Source organism: Perissodus microlepis, chromosome 11, assembly GCF_051167445.1.
Source record: "Perissodus microlepis isolate ML-2025 ecotype Zambia chromosome 11, ASM5116744v1, whole genome shotgun sequence".
NCBI lineage: Eukaryota > Metazoa > Chordata > Actinopteri > Cichliformes > Cichlidae > Perissodus > Perissodus microlepis.
Genome location: NC_140471.1, coordinates 23,136,087 through 23,155,735, shown reverse-complemented (window position 1 = coordinate 23,155,735; position 19,649 = coordinate 23,136,087). Strand labels below are relative to the sequence as shown.

General features: G+C 39.8%; 3 protein-coding genes and 2 long non-coding RNA genes across 8 annotated transcripts; 2 read left to right on the top strand and 3 right to left on the bottom strand.

The window, feature by feature from the left end:
• Window positions 1-435: 435 nt before the first annotated feature.
• On the top strand, window positions 436-2,529 carry LOC146377849 (uncharacterized). Of its 3 annotated transcripts, XR_014801579.1 has the most exons (5): window positions 436-533; window positions 694-751; window positions 1,783-1,877; window positions 1,984-2,049; window positions 2,215-2,529. It is a non-coding gene; the product is annotated as an uncharacterized LOC146377849 (long non-coding RNA). The 3 variants fall into 3 exon arrangements; XR_014801577.1 differs by having other exon boundaries at window positions 437-533; window positions 1,984-2,529; XR_014801578.1 differs by having other exon boundaries at window positions 446-533; window positions 639-751; window positions 1,984-2,529.
• Window positions 2,530-2,589: 60 nt separating this feature from the next.
• LOC146377848 (uncharacterized) lies at window positions 2,590-5,359 on the bottom strand. The gene is made up of 3 exons (XR_014801613.1): window positions 4,853-5,359; window positions 4,635-4,692; window positions 2,590-3,034 (listed from the first exon to the last, which is right to left on the bottom strand). It is a non-coding gene; the product is annotated as an uncharacterized LOC146377848 (long non-coding RNA).
• A 757-nt stretch (window positions 5,360-6,116) lies between these two features.
• On the bottom strand, window positions 6,117-11,884 carry foxj2 (forkhead box J2). The gene is made up of 10 exons (XM_084943345.1): window positions 11,492-11,884; window positions 10,811-11,176; window positions 10,624-10,698; window positions 10,436-10,528; window positions 9,639-9,797; window positions 9,049-9,550; window positions 8,798-8,959; window positions 8,604-8,705; window positions 7,098-7,433; window positions 6,117-6,780 (listed from the first exon to the last, which is right to left on the bottom strand). The coding sequence occupies exons 2-10, from the start codon at window positions 11,132-11,134 to the stop codon at window positions 6,668-6,670; spliced, it is 1,866 nt and encodes a 621-aa protein (XP_084799471.1). The 5' UTR covers window positions 11,135-11,176; window positions 11,492-11,884; the 3' UTR covers window positions 6,117-6,667.
• A 76-nt stretch (window positions 11,885-11,960) lies between these two features.
• isoc2 (isochorismatase domain containing 2) lies at window positions 11,961-14,943 on the bottom strand. 2 transcript variants are annotated; one of them, XM_084943348.1, is made up of 7 exons: window positions 14,828-14,943; window positions 14,534-14,646; window positions 14,046-14,170; window positions 13,744-13,956; window positions 13,102-13,172; window positions 12,863-12,980; window positions 11,961-12,097 (listed from the first exon to the last, which is right to left on the bottom strand). In XM_084943348.1, coding segments are annotated over exons 2-7 (594 nt in total). In that variant the 5' UTR covers window positions 14,535-14,646; window positions 14,828-14,943; the 3' UTR covers window positions 11,961-12,031. The 2 variants fall into 2 exon arrangements, with proteins under 2 accessions (XP_084799474.1, XP_084799475.1); XM_084943349.1 differs by having other exon boundaries at window positions 14,534-14,680; window positions 14,828-14,899.
• A 74-nt stretch (window positions 14,944-15,017) lies between these two features.
• On the top strand, window positions 15,018-19,591 carry atg12 (ATG12 autophagy related 12 homolog (S. cerevisiae)). The gene is made up of 4 exons (XM_084943351.1): window positions 15,018-15,124; window positions 17,222-17,358; window positions 17,460-17,522; window positions 19,369-19,591. Exons 1-4 carry the CDS (start codon window positions 15,031-15,033, stop codon window positions 19,426-19,428), a joined length of 354 nt encoding a protein of 117 aa, XP_084799477.1. The 5' UTR covers window positions 15,018-15,030; the 3' UTR covers window positions 19,429-19,591.
• Window positions 19,592-19,649: the final 58 nt, after the last annotated feature.

Below are 19,649 nucleotides of genomic sequence, written 5' to 3'. Positions count from 1 at the left end.
TGACTTTCAGATACCATCCATCTGCTGGAAGATTTTTTTTTAGGCTTGCTACTTCCTTTTGTCCAGTTTCCTCAGATTTCTTTAAGAACACACCATGCCAAGTAGTAAAATAGCTCTGTGACTAGGGATGGGTTGTGACATAAAGGTACTAGTAACCAGACCGAAAAGCAGCGCACATTTCGGTGCTTTTTTTTCCTGAGATGTGATACACTTTAGATTCTAGCCAATCATTTTACGTTTCCAAGGATAGTAGGCGGGCTATGGAAGAAATATAGTGTCATCAGAATTCAAGTATTTTTAGACATTGAATTTATAACACTGAATTTTTATCCTCCAAATTTCGCTGCAAAAAATTCGCCTGCAAAAAATTCACCTGCAAAAATTCAACTGCAAAAGTGGTGAACTTGAATGACCCAAGCCAGAGCAATCAGCACTAGAGTGAGTCGAGCGGCTCTCAGCCAATTAAATTACGCTGTTTGATCACATGACACCGTTAGCCAGCAGTGTGTCTCCTAAAAGAGAGCTGTTTAAAGGTGAGTGATTAAGTTTTTCTCCTAAATAGAGATCATTACAGAACGCCTAGTCCTACTTAAAATCCCATTTATTTTTATTTTATTTTATCATCTACTCGAACTAAGGAAAACGTTTGACTAACTCAAAGACAATTTCCACGCCTCCCCTGCCTGTCTGCAGAGGCAGTTTTGAATTTAGGAGCAGCAAGATGGAAGCGGCAAACCCTGGCGATTCTCCGGTAAGTATATTGTTTTTTATCTTCAAGTTTGTCTTTTGAAACGTTAATTTTATTTAAATCCGTTGCTCACGTATAAAGTACACAGACGGGGTCTTTGCTCAACTCGTCTGAGGCGTGTCTCACTAAGCGCTACATGCTAGCATCCTGCTAACCGAGCTACCCTTTACTTTAGAAAATAGGATACTCGTTAAAAAAAAAATACTCCGCAGATATTGATAGATAGACGAACACTGCAAATATAATGTTGGAAACGAGAACGGCCTTTGGTGAAGGGGTAAAATACACCATGAATAAAGCCATAGAGTGAATGGCTGCCATGGTTGCAGAACGGCCTGATTTAATGACAAGAAAGGGGAAGAGTGAGGTGAAGTGAACCAAAGCCACAAAACACGGTCAGACAAGGCGGCAAAAGGGCAGTGATCTGTCCGTCAGTATGAAGTTGGTGTGTGCTTTGGTGAACAAAAACTCCAGACCGGTAGCAGGAAGATGGGAGACTCGTGTTTCACTGGAATAGTGGTGAATTAAAACATCCTTTGTTGGGGACATTTAGGTGTAAATGCATCCATACAGGCAAGACAGAGGCAGACCAGACAGTGAAGAAAACAAGGCAAACATTAGAAATATTAAAACGGAAATATAGGATTAATATAACATACAATTAGGGAAAATGTAAGGAACACAATGTAAATGATATTGTAAAGTCATTAAAACAGCATACTCTGATTAAAAGAAACATGTAATTGGGTAGAATAATAATAATAATAATAATAATATTATTATTATTATTATTATTATTATTATTATTATTATTATTATTATTAAAAAACATGTACAAGATGGGTATGTATACTTGTACCCAGAATTTAACAACTATAAAGTTGTAGCATGCCAGACCATCTTGATTGAATGTAACTTCGCTCCACACAAGTTTTATGGTAGACATATTCATATTGGTATCTAATAAATGATTAATCCTTAGATTTTATCGAACGTTAATTTATAAATTGTTTCTGTCTTTGTGTTTGTTTCAGATTATGCAAGATGAAATTATTCAGTCAGCAAGACACTTGCTGCAGTTGCTGACATCATCCAACTGAACTGCTGCTGTGATGAATCAGAATACAAGGTACTTTAGCAAGACTTATGAGTTAATGCTACATTTAACTAAATTGTTATATATTTTGTGTCCAATATTGTCTCCATATGATTTTGTTTGTTGCAACATCTTGCAGAGAACAGAGTCAAGGTACCAGCTTGGTCAACCCTGAAAGACCATCCGTTCATCAAGAAATGACCAGGTGAAAAAGTCATAAACTAAACACTCTGCATGAGCATGGAATTTAGGATGCAACTTTATATCTTACCTGCTCTACACTCAGGGCTTGAATTACAACAACAGTCAATCACATAAAAAAATATATACTTTTGGTAGTTCTGTCTCTGTCTCTCTCCTCCAAACCCAGATGGCTGCTGGTACTGAACCGGGTTCTTCTTGTTAAAGGGGAGTTTTTCCTCTGCACTGTCACTTCATGCTGCTCAGTGTGAGGGATTGTTGAGGTTGAGTCCATATGTCCTGCGAACAACTGCTGGGCAATGACACCATGCAATCTTCTGGGATTCCTTAGATAGAAAACCTGTGAACTGCACTTGTCCTTGGTCTTCACAGCTCACCTTTTTACTGTTTATGGAATCAAAATGCTCCAGTGACATGGATTCTACATTGTAACTGATGTGATGTTCTATAAAGTGGTTTTAATAAAAAGAAAAAAAGGCAAAAATTAGTTTGTTTCTTTATTCAATTTTTGAACAGTGATACTCACTCAATAAATGCAAATTATTTACACAGCAGTGTACTACAGGCATAAATCTAGACCCCTAGATAAAACATTATGGCATTATAGCAGTGACAACTCCTCCACAGTAGCAGGTGGGATTTTTCTTCTTTGAGGACGGCTCCTTTTACCTGTCACTACAGATGGTCTGTTTGTTTTGATCAAGAGCCTTTTTTGGGGCAGCTGAAGAGAAGGATATCTTATGGCCAACCTCTGGCTGTATCTTGGTCATATTACCCAGCAAAACCCAGTATGCTGGTTCATCTGTAACAGTCCTTGTGCCACAGATCAACACTGTTGCTTCTACATTAAACAGAAGAGCAGTGACGTGGGTGCAGGTCTCCACGACTCCGGCCTTACAGGTGCAGTGGGCGGCTTCAACCTTCCCTGTGATGCTCACAGTGACCCATGGCTGCAATGGTGGTTCATTCAGTCTTTGAGAGTGCAGGACCTGAAACACACACAAAGTTAATTTAAAGACAAGAACTATGAGCCAAGGCCGACATAAATGTGTTTTATCTACTTAATCATTAATGTAACAAAGTGTTTAGAAAGTTAGCACATGTAATTTTTCATTTCTTTATGTGTCCATCTATAGAACGCTGCATGTTATAGTGTAAATCTGCCTGTTCTCTGTCAGAAACCTGCCTGCAGAAAATGAACCTAAAGTATGTAATGCAAGGATGTCATCACTTTAGAGATGGAGAAAGCATAAAGTGACAATTATGAATCACTTAATATGATGAGGAGATTCTGCAGGTCATTAATCAATGTATAAAATTAAAATAAAATGTATTTTTAGTGACACAAGATACAAATATGGAAGCAAGATGTATAATCGCTCAGTTTGGGGAAATTGTGGGTAGCCTGCAAGGGCCTCAACTTCTCCATTCCCACAATGTGCAACAAATGGGCACAGCTGATCTTCAACAGTGGAACATCTTGCCGCCTTGTCTGACCGTGTTTTGTGGCTTTGGTTCACTTCACCTCACTCTTCCCCTTTCTTGTCATTAAATCAGGCCGTTCTGCAACCATGGCAGCCATTCACTCTATGGCTTTATTCATGGTGTATTTTACCCCTTCACCAAAGGCCGTTCTCGTTTCCAACATTATATTTGCAGTGTTCGTCTATCTATCAATATCTGCGGAGTATTTTTTTTTTAACGAGTATCCTATTTTCTAAAGTAAAGGGTAGCTTGGTTAGCAGGATGCTAGCATGTAGCGCTTAGTTTTTTTTTTGTTTTTTTTTAATGAACTTTATTTAGAACAATAACAATGACAATCTCAAAGAGACAAGCGACATATTAAATCAATCAGAACAGAATCACATCTCCTGTACACCACAATGAAATCGACAATAACTGAAAGTAAACATACATACATACATACATACATACATACATACATACACACACACACATATACATACACATACATATATATACACATATATATGCATATACACATGCATACATACACATCCATATACACACATCTACATAATAATAATATAAAAAGATGAATAACCAATACAAAAATAAATAACAATAAAAAAAGAATGAAAAACAAGGAACAGAAATAAAGAAGACAAGGGGGATCATAAAATCTCTAAAAGTGAGGTTCCATAAACAAGACACATAACTTAAATAAGGGGCTAAGAAAAATCAAACTCTTCTAAAAATCTATGCAATTTGATTGCTTGGGGCTTATTTATTAGCTTAAGAGATTTACGGAACAGGGAGAGGTCGTTTTTAAGAGCAGGCCATGAAGGGGGGGATTTAGCATATCGGCATTTATGTATGTAATACTTTGTTATAATAATGAGATTGTTAACTAAAAACTCACTATTTTTGTCCTTAAGGATTACTCCAATTTGAATATTTTGAAAAGACCAAAAATCAATATATCCATACTACATGTAGCGCTTAGTGAGACACGCCTCAGACGAGTTGAGCAAAGACCCCGTCTGTGTACTTTATACGTGAGCAACGGATTTAAATAAAATTAACGTTTCAAAAGACAAACTTGAAGATAAAAAACAATATACTTACCGGAGAATCGCCAGGGTTTGCCGCTTCCATCTTGCTGCTCCTAAATTCAAAACTGCCTCTGCAGACAGGCAGGGGAGGCGTGGAAATTGTCTTTGAGTTAGTCAAACGTTTTCCTTAGTTCGAGTAGATGATAAAATAAAATAAAAATAAATGGGATTTTAAGTAGGACTAGGCGTTCTGTAATGATCTCTATTTAGGAGAAAAACTTAATCACTCACCTTTAAACAGCTCTCTTTTAGGAGACACACTGCTGGCTAACGGTGTCATGTGATCAAACAGCGTAATTTAATTGGCTGAGAGCCGCTCGACTCGATCTAGTGCTGATTGCTCTGGCTTGGGTCATTCAAGTTCACCACTTTTGCAGTTGAATTTTTGCAGGCGAATTTTTGCAGGTGAATTTTTTGCAGGTGAATTTTTGCAGGTGAATTTTTTGCAGGTGAATTTTTTGCAGGGAAATTTGGAGGATAAAAATTCAGTGTTATAAATTCAATGTCTAAAAATACTTGAATTCTGATGACACTATATTTCTTCCATAGCGGGCCCAGGTACGTATGTTCTTTTAGAGCAGAGCTACAGATTAAAAATGCCCAAAGGAGGCGAAGCGGTCAAAAGTCTGGCTGTACTTCACAGCAAAAGATGCAAACTCAGCAGCCTGCAACAAGTGCTTTAAGCTGATACTGTGATACTGTCAAAGGAGGTAACACCTCGAATCTGATGAAACACCTGGCGACTCATAGCGGTTTTTTTTAAAAGCCGAGAAATGCGCCGTATTTGATAGCTTGCTGCGAGACCTCACACCGTGCACATCTACTGCGGGTGTGGTGCCTGTTATCGGACCCGGAGTCAGCAACATCCCCCAAAAACCCGAAGAGGAGAGTCCTGGCCCGTAGCCCTGCCAGTGTAGCAGAAATGATGACGGATGATGATGGCAGCAGCAGCCGTTCTTCTCTGCGTGAGTAGCTTAATGTTGTTCATGGGTAATTTACGTTGAGTAGGTTAACCACGTTATTAAATTAATGCATGTAAGGTGAACTAGCAAACACTGTCATAGTTACATGAGGCTGTCTCCTTGTTTGATGGCAGATACTCCCTTCACCCTGGCCAAAAAGGCTAAAATGACCAAAGAAAAAGTGGAAAACAGTTAAACATGAGAGGTTTTTGGACAAAGTTTGTGTTTTTTCCATTGTTTAAGCACTGCTTCCAACCAAGAGTGATGCCATATATGCCCTATAGCTGCAGAAAAGGCTTACATTGATATCTTTTTACAAAAAAACAGCTGAACATGAGAGGTTTTTGGACCAATTTTGTGTTCTCCATTCTTTAAGCACCGGCATTGTTTCAAAAGTGCTGGTTTGGTACTGGTATCGGATAAAACCTAAACGATACCCATCCCTATCTGTGACAGGCAGCAAGTAACAAAGAGCCTAAAGATGCAACTTAAATTGAGTTCTTTATAAGTTATGTGTAGACAACACTGGTTCATCCCTTGAGTTTGGTGTCTTTTTAATGATTTAAAGGTCAGTGTTAAGTAGCTAAACCAAAAACAAAAAAAAAACATTCTTCTGAAAATGGTCAGGGACAAGGACTTGGCTGAAAACGAGTTATCAAAAAAAAAAAAGCAGCCAATGTCCAAAGAAAAGCTCTGAAAGACCTTCAGAAATCTTGGAGAACTACTGCTCAGGAACACTTTTACAAAAGCCTGGCTCCTTGGAAGAAAAACATAAAGAGATGAGGTGAGGCTCAAGACCTTTACACAGTTCTGTATTTTACAATCCAATAGACACCAGCCTCCCAACTACCTACATAGGATATGCTAAACAAACAGTATTACAGCATATGAATTTGAGTAATATTGAAAAAATAACTATTGAACCTCGGGGGAGGGGGGGGGGCATTCAGTCATATGTGACAAACTCGATCCCATACTTGCTGTCAGAGAAGCTTTAAACATGTACAACAGAGTGAGACAGCTTCTGCAAAGAGTAGAGTATTTTCTCGAAAACATTTTGGGGTTTCCACACAGAGCGAGAGGGTCAAACAATCAGAGAGTCCCAGTCAAAGTCGTCCTGGATCTCCTCACTGTTGCTGTGCAGATTCTTTAGTGGGGGACGCTGTCGTGGCGTCATCGGCTGAGGATGAATCCCAGCTGAGAAGAAAAAAAAAAGAGGACACATGGACTGAGTATATAACAAGAAGGAAGTGAGAGAATGTCAAATCATATTTTTCTATCTAAACAACTTCTTTTAAACAGACAAAACCTGCTGTCCAGATTTATAACAATTTCTGTTCAATCTTAGGAGAAAAACTGTTTTTAATTCAGTGTTTCCATAAATAGCTCTCATAGCACAAACATGTCACTGATCTGGAAGATTATTCTAAAACAGGCTTGGGGAAAATATGAACCCATCCTGTCTTATTTCATAAAAGTAAAGAAGAAAATATGTTTTTAAGTCCAGGTCTCACCGGCTGTGCTTGCAGGCTGTGTTAGCTGTGGTCTCTGAAGACCTGGTCCCTGCATGGGCAGAGCCCGCCGCGGTGGTTGTGCACCATTGGCAGGGGGAGCTATTGAAGAGTAGGGAAGGGGTGAGGGCTGAGTGAGGCTGGAGAGGGTAGGGGGTGGGTTGAAGTTAAAGGCTGGTAAGGGTTGAGGGGCACCAGGGGCTACAGGGGAGTTATTCCCAGGGGTGATCATGCCTTTCTGAGTGAAGAAGCGGTTCAGAGAGTCGCAGAGGGAAGTGAAGACCGCCGGGTCCAGAGCCCAGTCGCAGAGCTCTGCCTGTCTCATGCTCTGAACAAGGTCTGCAAAAATAAAATGAAACAGCAGATCAGAGCACGAAGGTCCAGTCTGTGGCTTTTTAAGCACAATATGAAACATCACAGGCCTTTCTTTACAAAATACAGCAAAGCTTTCACTGGATTGGATTGATTGTTTAGTGTGCATGATGTGCTTGTCTAACTTCTAAAGAGTCAGGCCGCCCAAATGACAATAAAAACACTGGAGGAATATAGCTACGACAACTCTTGTTTCTTGGCTTAATAATAACTTGCACACAGTCTGCAGACAGCCATTTTTCACAGCAGCCATTTAACATGAAACAGCCTTTCAGTCAGGTTGAGGTCTGACTGAACCTTGGTTCTTTATTCATAAGCTGCGTTGTCATGTTCTTTTTAGAGGGAAGACTCTTTCTCCTGGCAGCTCTTCTAATCAAGCCATACTTGTTCAGTGTTTTTCAGATTTTACAGCCGTGAACTTTAACATTTAACGTCCTGAGGCCAGTAGAGCCTGAGATGTAGTTCTCAGAGTTCTTGAGTCTTGCACCTGGGGGGGGGGATTTGCTGGGACGTCCACTTCTTGGAAGTTTGTGAGATTGACTGAATGATTCAGACAAACAAAATTCCAAAATGTTTGATTAGGATCAGTTAATCAAGTGTATTTGATTAAAAGTGTAGGGATGATATTTATCCTATGGAAGTTGTAAATGTGTGCATGGTTTTTCAGAGGACTCTTTGCAATCTTTTGTTTTCCCGTCAACGTACGTAGCACAGAAACATGTCTGTGTTTAACCACTATTTCATGTCAAATGGTCGCAGTGAAAGAGGACTGTAATCTAGGACAATAATTACTTTTACTAATCAGCTGATCATTTGTGAAAAATTGCCTAATCTCCTTTTTACAGGCCTGCCGTGAAATCTTCTAACTGCTCGCTTTATGTAGCCATCACTCCAAAATACAAAACTAAATACTTCAGTGTTACATGTGACAAAGATAAAGGTGAAACCAGAAAAGACAAAATAAATAATAATAATTAAATTAAATGATGAATTAATGATCAAAATGACTGAATTCCAATCACTCTATTAACTGGCTGATTAAACATTTTTACCCATGTCCTCACGACTCTAAACTCCACAGATCTATGAACCCTGATGATTGATTAATGTGCCCATTTAAACAAGAACAAAACAGACCTGGGTGACCAGTGAGGTCTATGTTTGCCCAGTCTAAGTTGCTGGCAATGCGGACACTCTCCTTCAGAGAATCTGGGTTACTGAACCAGTCAGCCGGCACCGCTACAAGTGGAAGGCAAGAAGGCAACTTTAGAAGCATTGAACTTTTATACAGTTTATGCATTTCTGGTTTGAGAAAGTCACATGAGACTTACTTAATTGTGAAATGCGCTCAGTGTCGGCAGGATGTGCAGCTGGTGCAGCCAATGCAGGTGGTGCAATTTGTGCGGTTGCAGGATGGGGGGACATGGGTAGCAGAGTTGGAGTGTGAAGTGGGGTAATGTCATTATTTGGGATCGCCAGAGGAACTATATCCGCTGGAAAGAAAAGAGGCAATTCCTTCAATCCATCTATGCAGAATCTAAACTGTACAGAGTCAAAACACAGATACACACATGCCACTTACACTGCGAGCCTCCCCTCTCGCGCACTGTCCTGAACAGAGACTTGAAAGACGCATACAGATCAGGTAAGTTGAGCTCGTCAAAGGTGAAACGCAGCAAGGGATCAGTAGGGGGGTTTATTGAAACGACGGGAGGGGCGACGGCTGATGATGGGACAGTCAGTTCGGATGAGTGATTGGGTCCCGAGACGATGCAAATGGGAACAGCTGTCGGATCAGGCGCGCAGGAGAAAGCGGGAACAGACACAGGGTCTGAAGTCACAGGAAAAGACAGCGCAGCGTCAGAGAAGGAGGGAGCAGCTGGAGACGCTGTAGACATGTTGGCAGGAGCCAGAGGTGTAGCAGAAGCAGGGGGGATGGAGAAAGTGGGGCCAGGTGGGTGAGAAGGTGGGAAAGAAGTGATGGATGACATAGGGGCTGCAGGTGGGAGCACCGCTGATGGCGAGACGGATGGATGAGGGACAGGGAGACTGGAGACAGAGGTGGGCATGTAGGGAGATGGTTGCTGTAAAGATAAGAATAAGGTGTTATGAAGAGCAAGGTGTTGTTTAATTAAAGTAAACCTTATAAAAGGAGTGAGAAAGTGACTGTACTTTGCATGGGGGAGGAGAGAGGGAGGCAGACTGGGGTGACTGCTGCTGGATGGCTCCAAGTGACTCTGAGTTAAAGAGCTGTTGGTCTGTGTGGGAAGCTGATTGAGGCTGATGAGGAGAGAGCCCTGTCTCTGCTTTTAGTTCCTGCAGTTGAGGAACCTGTAACAGCACAGCATAAATACTTTCAACAGCAACAAAAAAAAAGTTGTCAATATCCTGCAGGCTAATCTATACATTAAATGTTAAATAAGACTGAGCACCTCCACTACAGCCAGAAATTACCTCCTTTCAAAAAAAAAAACAAAAAACAACAACTCCCTTTTAGCTCTCAGCTTTTATCAAAAAAGAAAGTTTGCTGAGTCTAATCTTAAAACTAGAGATGCTGTTTGTCTCCTAAATCCAAACTGGGAGTTGGCTCCACTGGGGAGGGGCCCGGAAGCTGAACGCTCTGCCTCCTATTTTACTTTTAAAGACCTGGGAAAGCACAGGTGAGCCTGCCATGTTAGGCTAATTTCATTGGTACACTTCTTTTCATAAGACGTAGCCATACCAAAACTGATATCTTAGTCCATCTTAATGTTCTCACACATTGCAAATAATGGCATAATTAGAAAAATGTGGCGGTTTTAATAATCTGCCACATGCTTGAGGTTTGGTTAAGAGTTTTAAGCGTTAATGGGCTATAATTTACACCTGTGTTTGCACTTTATGTGGTCTCATTAAACCTCTATGTATTTGACAGGTGGAGAATAAAGGTTTTGTCACAAAAAAAAAACCCCCGAAAACCAAAAACATACATCCTCTCTCTCCTCGTCCTCTTCAGGATAGGAACGTTTAGGTGCCCTCACTTGATGTCCGTCTGAAGGTCCATCCATTGTCCAATAGGAACCCTGGAAAGACACCACAGGTTTGTGAACTCATGCTCTTTTAAACAGTCATCAATCTCAAATGATGAAAACTCCAACAGTAGGTAGAAGTAACTCACCTTGCCAGGGTCGTTCTGCGGTCGAGGAACTTTCCTGAAGCATTTATTAAGGGACAGATTGTGTCGAATGGAATTCTGTTGGGAATGACATGTGTCAGGAATGTCCAGTAAAGCAGATGTTACACTGACTACACTTTAGTGACATATTATTACTGCTCGCCCACACTGATAATATGTTGTAGCTTACTTTCCATCCGCGGCCCGCCCGGCTGTAGTAGGGGAAAGTGTCACTGATCCAGGTGTAAATGTCATTTAAACTCAGTTTCCTCTCAGGTGCAGCGGCTATTGCCATGGCGATTAGAGTAGCATAGCTGTGAGGGGGTTTCCCTTTACAGTTAGAAGGGGAGGGGTCCGGCACTGAGGGTAGAAAGTCTCCTTTCTCCCTCCCTCTGTCTTTTTTCTTCTCCTTCTCCCCTCCTCCTCCTCTCTCTTTCCCAGAGCGCAGGCTGCTGATTCCCAGCTGGGGCAACCAGTCAATACTGGTAAGACTGGAGTCCAAGTCAGAGGACATTTTTCAGTTTTAGTTTGTTTTGTTTTTTTCTCAGTCCAGGGTCTGAAGGATCAGAAGAGAAAGTACTGGATCAACAAGTCTTTTTACTTTTTGCTTACTCTGAATATAGTAGGCAGTCAAAACACTGAGCACTCCCACAGAGGATTTCCCTCTGCCTGTAACTGTGTCAGCAGTCTTGTTCCTGTACTTCCCAACTAGCGTCTATTACACACCAGTAAGTTCAGACAGAAGACACTTTGTGCTGCTCGGGAAAGTTTCCACTCACCAGCAAAGCCATAGCATGACTATAAGTGCATATATGTGTGCCATTTCCAACTACTTGTGTTATTTTATGAGAAGGAAGAATGACTTACTTACCTCTGTATGGTCACTCGAGGCCCAAGGCCTTCAGAAGTGTTAATGGCTTATGTTGTCATCAGCTGTGCACAGCTGCTAACAAACTGCTGTACGTCCTCTCCTTCAGGTCTCTGTCCTCAGCATGTCGGTCCCCACAGGCCTGCAGTCATACCTTCGGCTAGTGAAAGTTTGTGTAACTTTGGAGAAATATACACACAAAAAACTTATCCGACAGCTTCCTTTTTCTCTCTCCCTCCCTCTCTCTGCTTCCCCTCCCTTTCTGGTTTACCAGAATGACGTCACTCACTCCTCCTCTGCGTGATATCACTCTATGCACCGCCTCTGGGAGCTGGTTCCACCTCTTTGCCTTTTCTCTGCCTGTCAGGTTCTGGTTACAGATAATGCACCTGAATTTTCCACTAAGACAAGTCCAAGCTGTTATGCAAGGTACAAGGGTCTGATTCATATACACAAACACACACAGAGCAGATTTAAAGTAGCAGCATTGCTTTATTGGTACAGCTCTTTACAGTGGTACACAATGGCAGGACATGGGTCTCTTTACAGAGCGCTGAAGAAAGCAAGGAGGCCGGTGTCAGGAGATGGATGCGCCAGAAGCTTCTGAATCTGTCAACACAGTTTACAACGTGGGTTAGTCATGTAATCCTATAAATTTTGGCATGTTCACACACGCAAAAACAGGTGTCTGATTGCTGCACCCTTTACAACAAAGGGTCAGTAGGGATAAGTCGCAAATTATTACCACTCACAACAGCTTATTGTGTGTGAGTGTGAGAGAGAGGGAGAGCGTGCATGGGCCATTTCTGTTGCACCTGGTTTTTGTTTGTGTTTTTGTCTGTTTTGTGTGACTTTAATGTTTAGCTCTGTTTGAATTTTCCCTTTTTTTTTTATTCAGCCCCTGAATGCCAAAACATTATCTTATGCATGTCTGAGCATAGACATCATCAAACATTTAAACTGACATGCTGTATCACTGCAAGAAAAGAAAGTCATTTTGAATTTGATGACAGCAAACTGTCTCCAAAAAGCTGGGATGGGGGAAAACAAAGGGTTGGAATTAAAACAGCTGGAGGAACATTTTGCAACTAATTAGGTTTACTGGCAACAGATTGAAGTGCATTTCTTTTTTTTTTTTTTTTTTTTTCCTCACCAAAGAAAAGGATTAAAAAAAAAAACATTAAAGGAATTTGTGTTAATATTGTAGTTATTGTGTTTTTTGTTTTGTTTTTTTGTTAGGGGGTTAAGCCTATTCAGTGTCTATTTTGTACATTGACCACCAACTGTTTATGGTATTTAATATGTGTTGACTGAATAAACTAAGCTAAACAATACTGAGTCAGGAGGGCGACAGGAAGCATCTGTAGCAGGTACCTCCTTGAAGTTGGGGTGTTTGGCATCTTGAACCAGCTGCAGCAGAACAGCCTCTGTGGTGGTGAGGTATGCTCCGCTCTGTTTCAGTCGTGACAGAGCAAACAAACGATCCGTTTGGCTGAGGAGGGAAGTGAAAACGTTATAGTAAAGTGCACATGTAACTTCCCCAAGGCACACTCATTCCGTGTGTGTGACATCTCTTACTGCAATGAAAAAATACTGTTCAAATACACCGATACCTTCTGGATGACACGGCGTCAGCTACAATATGAACCTCTATCCCCTTCTCGAGCAGATCAAAAGCTGTGCACTGAGCAAAAGACAAGGAGGAAAGTTTTCTATTTGTCAACTAAAACTGCAAAGTCAGTCAAACACAGTTACAAAATTACATATTTATGTTACTTAATGACAGTGTAATAAATTAATAATCACCTAACATCATTACCTCCACCACTCTGTTTTTGTGATTAAAACTCAACACTTGGCCCACATTATGAAGATACAATATACGGTTAATGCATGCATCCAAGTGCACCTTAAATTATTATATTTGTCATTTCTGCGGGTCACAGATAAACTGCTTGTTGCTTCTTTTGTGGAACAACTGATAAGACACATACTGATGTGACATGCATTGTTTGTGCATGTTAGAGAATCCAGTTGAAGACTAACGTCTCCATATAATTGTCTCCTGATAACTACAACTATGCTTCGCATATAAAATATACATTTGAAAAATATGAAAGAGTTGGTGCCTCATTGAATAATTGTATGCTCAGAATAACAGATACTGAATGTCACTCTATTCAAAAAACCCAAGTCAATGAAAAGATTTTGTCTTGTTTTAACGGCGCAGATGCTGAATCACATTTGTGTCTTACAGCGATACAGGCATGAGCCTCTATTCCACACAGTATGGCTTGTTTGGGGTTCCCCAGGGCCTCCAGCTCCTTCTGCACCTCCTCTATCATCATGGTGAATGAAGTTTTAGCATGGGCCTTTAGGTCCTCAGCTCCCAGCTCTGGTACTGTGGGCCCAAGACCTTTAGGATATTGCTCTGTCAAAATGGGGGGGATGCCCAGGATACGACTGGCCTGTCAGAGAAGAGGAGAAACCTGGCAAATCTGATTCAGACTGTCCAAATTATTCATCCTCCACAACTGTGCTGATGAGGAGAACCAACCTGGAGCAGTCTGGCTGCATTGCTGACAATGTTGGTGAACTGGAAGATGTTGGGTCTGAACTTCTCCTGCATATCGCACAGGAAAAGCACTGCATCCTTGGTGGAGAGCCTGCCAATGTTTGCCACTACAAGAGCAAGGTCACAGAAGGCATTCAGGTAGATTTAATACAATTTTGTACTATCATCAGAGAAATTTGAAGTAAAATTTATAAAGGTGAAACCTTATAAGTTTTATAGTTTACAACTGTAGCACAGCTGCTTGTTGCTGTCTTTAACCATTATTTGGACAATCATAGACTCTAGCTAACCTGTCAGCATGAGTCTAAAATGGTGCATTTTCTTCCTTGTAGGACATTATTTCCTTCTTTGATATTGCACTGTTTTGATAACAAAGGCACCAGTGACAACTCAAAGACAGCTAGACTCAAAGGAATTTGCTAAGATCATGGCTCGTTTTAGCGAATTAAAGCATGAGAAATGTCACTTACTCTTGTTGCTTTAATAGTCCAGAGGTGAGGTAGAGAGTAGTGGGTAACAGGCTGAAGGGGACTGCAGAAACTTTAACTGTCAGGTTAAAGTATTATTTCCCATGTGACGTCGCCTGTGTAAACCAAATAAAACATTTACATGTTTTACTTGTAATAGAAAAAAGAACGACCGAATTTAACATTGCAGACAAAATTGCGTATATGTAATCATATTAACTAATAATAAATAAACAAGTAAATTTGTTATTAAAGAGTTAATAGCATCTATAGTCGGATGTAAAAATAAAAACTAACCTAGCACGAAGCTAAGAAGACCACGGAGTTCAACTTCGGCTTCAGCCTTTCTTTGACAGGCGCTGCCTTCCTGGGAGCGATTATTGACCAATAGTATTGCGAGCTGTAGAGATTGACGCTTCTTTTGCGCCAATAGCCGCCGCTGCTATGCAAATGTTGAGGTGGTTGGAAACCATAAAGTAACCCGGAGTGGTGAACCGAAGATGTCTGACACTGCAGAGTCCCCAACAGAGACGCAGAAAGAAGAAACACAGCCGCCGTCAGACGACTCGACGACAAATGACGAGAAGAAGAAAAGTAAGAGAGCGGAAAATAACTTCTCAGTTACGGAAAAACAATTGTGTTTCTGATGACTGTTGCTAATGCTAAAGAAAACACATCCGGATGTGTGACGTACAATATGATTGACAGTGAAAGTCGGCCACTAGGGTGGAAGCATGTTCTCTCTTCAACCAATAAGCACGTCGTTTTCTAGCAAGTGGTACTGCCGGTTTGGGGAACAGCTGAAGCTAATGCTAATAAACATTACATATATTTTGTATTCTTATATGTTACATAGTTCACAGGAAGTCTCTGTTTGCCATATTTGATCAAATATACTAACCAGTCATCTCAATAGCAACATATTCTGCGTGCAAATGCAACAAGGATCTTAAGGAGCTACACTTGGCTCAAAACTCTTAAAATGTCACAAAATCCATGGATCAAGTCTCAGCTGAAAATCTGGGATATGTTAAGAAGAGAACATAAACTAGAATATATAAAACTTGCATGGTGTGCCTAAGACTGTGAGTTTAAACCTAATAAAATAGTTTATAGAGTCAAATCCTGGACTGCAAAAGGAATAACAACAGCTACTACTGATCTTCTGATCTACACAAAGGGGAAATTAAAAGGCTTTAAAAGATTGATATCACTTTATAATATGAACTCTAAAAACATAACTTTTTCTGTTAGCTCCCGATGTGCGCTTACTTTGAACATACCACTAAAAATAGAACATTCCATCTCAATTCATAATTTCTTTTACATTTGCTGCTCAACTGTCTCCATTTGCCTAAAAATGTTAAGCTCCAAAGTTTTCATATATATACAAACCACTGCTGTTAAAATATTAGCTTCATAAATCAAATACTTTTAAACATATATTTGTTTTAATAAATTGTCCGTCAATCCACTCCCAGGATACTCACTTAGGCGATGTTCGAACATGGAAAAACTATAAAAGATAAGCCAGATGTTTTCACTGGCCTCTCTTGCCATAAAAGTGAGTCAAGATCTGTAATTTGGGACTGATCTAAAAAGGTCTGAATATTTCCTTGTTGTACAAAAAACAATTCAAGCAGTTCAAAGTTCCATACTAAGAACATACTAATGAAAGTAATAATAATAGGTAATAAGAGAAAAACAGCAACTATTTTTGAATGATATATAGCTGACTATAATGACTATAATACTTTTTAACATGAACTTCCTAGTCACAAAAATGAAGAAAATGATACTTTCCTTCAACCTTCCTGCTGGATTTACCAGAAATATGAGTAGACAGTCTAATGAACAAAATTTGGAGTTTGCAGATGTTATATCAATTATAACTACGGAAATAACGTTAAATATATGCATATTTTTCATTTTTGAGACCTACTGCACTGGAAACATTCAAGAGTAAAGAAAATAAGAAAAGTAAAGATAATAACTCACTTAACCTGCGTAGTTTTGCAGGACTAATTTGCACAAATACCACAACAGAAATTTAAATTAAAATGAGGTAAAGAGACAGCTTAGTCTGTATGTAGCCAGACATCTAATTTCAATTTTGCAATACCCTGCCTAAAATTTAATGAAACAAATAAATGAGGTCATAGTAACTTATAACTAGATTTTAGTAATTGAATTAGATCTGGGTGTTGAATGTTGTTTATATTACTATTAGAGGTTATGTTTAAGCTTAGGCACTGTTTGGGGTTTTTTTTTTTTGGGGGGGGGGGGGTTCTGCCCTTCAGAAAAGCTTATGTGAAAGAACACGAAGACAAGAAGTTAAAGGCGGTTATTATGCACATTCCACATTAAACACATCACAAAAAACAACAACACCTAGAGCAATATGAAATTAAAATTTCCACAGGGGAGTGTTTGATATTTCACCAAAACACTATTGGGGGAAAATAACATTTTTGAACTCTGTGCAGCACTGGCTTAGTTGCATAGGTGGATGTTTACTTGGGATGAGGGTTTGCCTTTACAGTGTTTTTGTTTTTCCACCATAGTGTCTATGCATCAGTGACTGCACCTTTCCAGAAATTCCACTGTAAATTCAAGTTGAGATTTGCCTGTGCCAGTCAGCGTTGCAACACTGTTGAATAACTTTCAGTTTTGTTTTCTTCATTTTTATAGTCGATGTGCTGTTGAAGGCAGTGGGAGACACTCCTATAATGAAAACAAAGAAGTGGGCAGTGGACAGGGGGAGAACAGTACAGTCTCTTTCACAATTCATATCTCGCTTCCTCAAGCTTGATGCCAATGAACAACTAGTAAGCATGACATTTTTTCTACCAGCTTGTTAATTTCTGAAGTCTTATAATGGACATGATTTAAAAACCAATTATGAAAACGAAATCTTTTTTTTTCTCAGTTCATCTATGTTAACCAGTCTTTTGCCCCCTCACCGGATCAAGAAGTAGGGGTCCTCTTTGATGTGAGTATATGCACAGTTTTAAATGTGGCAGCACACACAGACATACAGTTTATCAACAACATTATGTTCCCTGTTGTTTCATTAATTTAATAGCGCACAGTCTGGAGTTACAGACCGAGTTGGTCTTCACTGAAATATTACATCAGTAGCGCTGGTGTTAGGCAAGTATTTAACTCGGTCCAAACTTCTTTGGACACTTTTTTGCCTCTGTACATCAGCTCAATTAATTTTTAACTCAAACAATCAAAATGTGACTGAAGTGCAGACTTTCAGCTTTAACTCAAGAGTTTTTTTTGTTTTTGTTGTTTTTTTGTTTTTTTTAATACAGAATCCATTTTCAGAGGCGCAAAATTAATTGGACAAATGAACATCATTTTAAATATAAGTATTGTTTTTAGTAATTGAAAGAAAATCCTTTGTAGTCAGAGACTGCCTGAGCTTGAGAACCCAGAGACCTCACTAAATGCTGTGTTTCCTCTCTTAAGCGTTTTGACCTTTACTGCAGCCAGTTGCTGCTTCATTGTGGTTCTCTCCACAACTAATAACTGAAAATCTGCTCTATCAGGTTGTCATGAGGCGACTGACATGGCTATTGAAGTATATCTAATTTCTTGGCCGTGAGAAACTCTTGAGTCACTTTTGCAGTACGTTTTGGGTCATTATCCATTTGGACTGTGAAGTGCTGTCTGCAAAGTTTTGAAGCATTTAGCTGACTCTGAGCAGAGTGTAACCCTGCACACTTCACAATTTGTCCTGCTCCTTCTACCAGCAGTGACATCATCAGTAAACACCAGTGACCAGCTTCCACTGGCATTTCCTCCACCAGATAATGTCATATGCTTCGTAAGCTGTTCTTTCCTTCTCCATACTTTTCTCTTCCCATTGTTCTGATACAAATGAATCTAATCAAACCTTCTTGTTCTTGAGTGGTTTACATGTTATTGTAAAGCCTCTACATTCCTTTTCATGAAACTGTCTCTTGCTTGTGGACCTGAACAATGCTACGGCTTTATCCACTTCAGTTGTTGTCTGTTTTTTCAGGCCATTTGGTGTTGCCTGACCAGTTGATTCCTCCTTTTTATTAACTTAACCACTCCTAAATTTTTTTTGCTGTCTCTCTGATGGCATTACTTTGTTTTTCCAGCCTAATGATAGTTTCCTTTACTTGCATGAACTACTGTTTGGACATCTTATCAAGAGTTCCAGTGAAAAGCTGCCAAATGCATGTTCAACACTTGGAAATAACTCCAGATCTTTTATCTACTTAATTTGTCGTTAAATAACAAGGGAACCTGCTTCACCTGGTGACTACTCTGGAAGTCTTTGTATAAAAATCATTGTGGTTCCTAGGCAGTTAATGAAAACTTCTGTTGAACCCCTTAAACTAATGCTGGACATCTGCACTTCAATCACATCTTGTTTTCTTGATTTAAAATCCACTGTGGTGGAGTATAGATGCAAAATTAACAGAGGGGAGAAAACAGTCAATGTCCAAAAACGTATGAAACTTATAGACCTGTTTCTGCAGGTTCAGCCTGTGTGACTGGACAGGTCATGCAGAGCTTCTACCAGCAGAGGGTGCAATAAGAGACAAGCCTTCTGTGACATAATCTTAAATCCTTGACCCCTGGTAAATGTCTTAACAAGTAACACTAAAAACGTCAAAGTCTAGATCAGTGGTTAGCTGATCACCTCTCTGCTCTCACTGCTAGATCAATATCTAGTTAAAAGGTCCTTTCTGATGTCACAACAGCAGTTAACACTGATTTTAGACTTTGTTGACAGCTCACTCCTGTGTTTGACAGTTTAACTTCAACGTTTGTATTCCCGTCTCTTTGTCTTTCAGTGTTTTGGAAGTGATGGCAAGCTGATTCTACATTATTGTAAATCTCAAGCCTGGGGTTAGCTGCTTTCTACAACTACATTTTCCCTCCTATCCCCATCCTTAACTTCACAAACACGACAACATAGTGTTGTCTTTCCCCTTTGCTGTTTGCTGTCTTACAGTTTTTTTTGTAAATACACTGTAAATAAATTATTGTGTATATCATAAAAGTCTTGACACTGTTCTTGTTTTTTGTGCTGTTGCTAATCTGGGGAAATGTATATAAGGTACTATAATGTTAA

What these genes read in the sequence shown, in the direction of transcription:
- isoc2 (XM_084943348.1), bottom strand. An exon ending in ATGCAGCCAGACTGCTCCAG is followed by an intron (nt 13,957 to 14,045) that starts GTTGGTTCTCCT and finishes CTTCTCTGACAG; the next exon opens with GCCAGTCGTATCCTGGGCAT. An exon ending in AGGCTCATGCCTGTATCGCT is followed by an intron (nt 13,173 to 13,743) that starts GTAAGACACAAA and finishes TCTTTTGCTCAG; the next exon opens with TGCACAGCTTTTGATCTGCT.
- atg12 (XM_084943351.1), top strand. Translation starts at nt 15,031, where the DNA reads ATGTCTGACACTGCAGAGTCCCCAACAGAGACGCAGAAAGAAGAAACA. An exon ending in TTGATGCCAATGAACAACTA is followed by an intron (nt 17,359 to 17,459) that starts GTAAGCATGACA and finishes TTTTTTTCTCAG; the next exon opens with TTCATCTATGTTAACCAGTC. An exon ending in AAGTAGGGGTCCTCTTTGAT is followed by an intron (nt 17,523 to 19,368) that starts GTGAGTATATGC and finishes TTTGTCTTTCAG; the next exon opens with TGTTTTGGAAGTGATGGCAA.
- foxj2 (XM_084943345.1), bottom strand. Translation starts at nt 11,134, where the DNA reads ATGTCCTCTGACTTGGACTCCAGTCTTACCAGTATTGACTGGTTGCCC. An exon ending in CGAGAGGGGAGGCTCGCAGT is followed by an intron (nt 8,960 to 9,048) that starts GTAAGTGGCATG and finishes TTTTCTTTCCAG; the next exon opens with CGGATATAGTTCCTCTGGCG. An exon ending in AGACCTCACTGGTCACCCAG is followed by an intron (nt 7,434 to 8,603) that starts GTCTGTTTTGTT and finishes TTATTTTTGCAG; the next exon opens with ACCTTGTTCAGAGCATGAGA.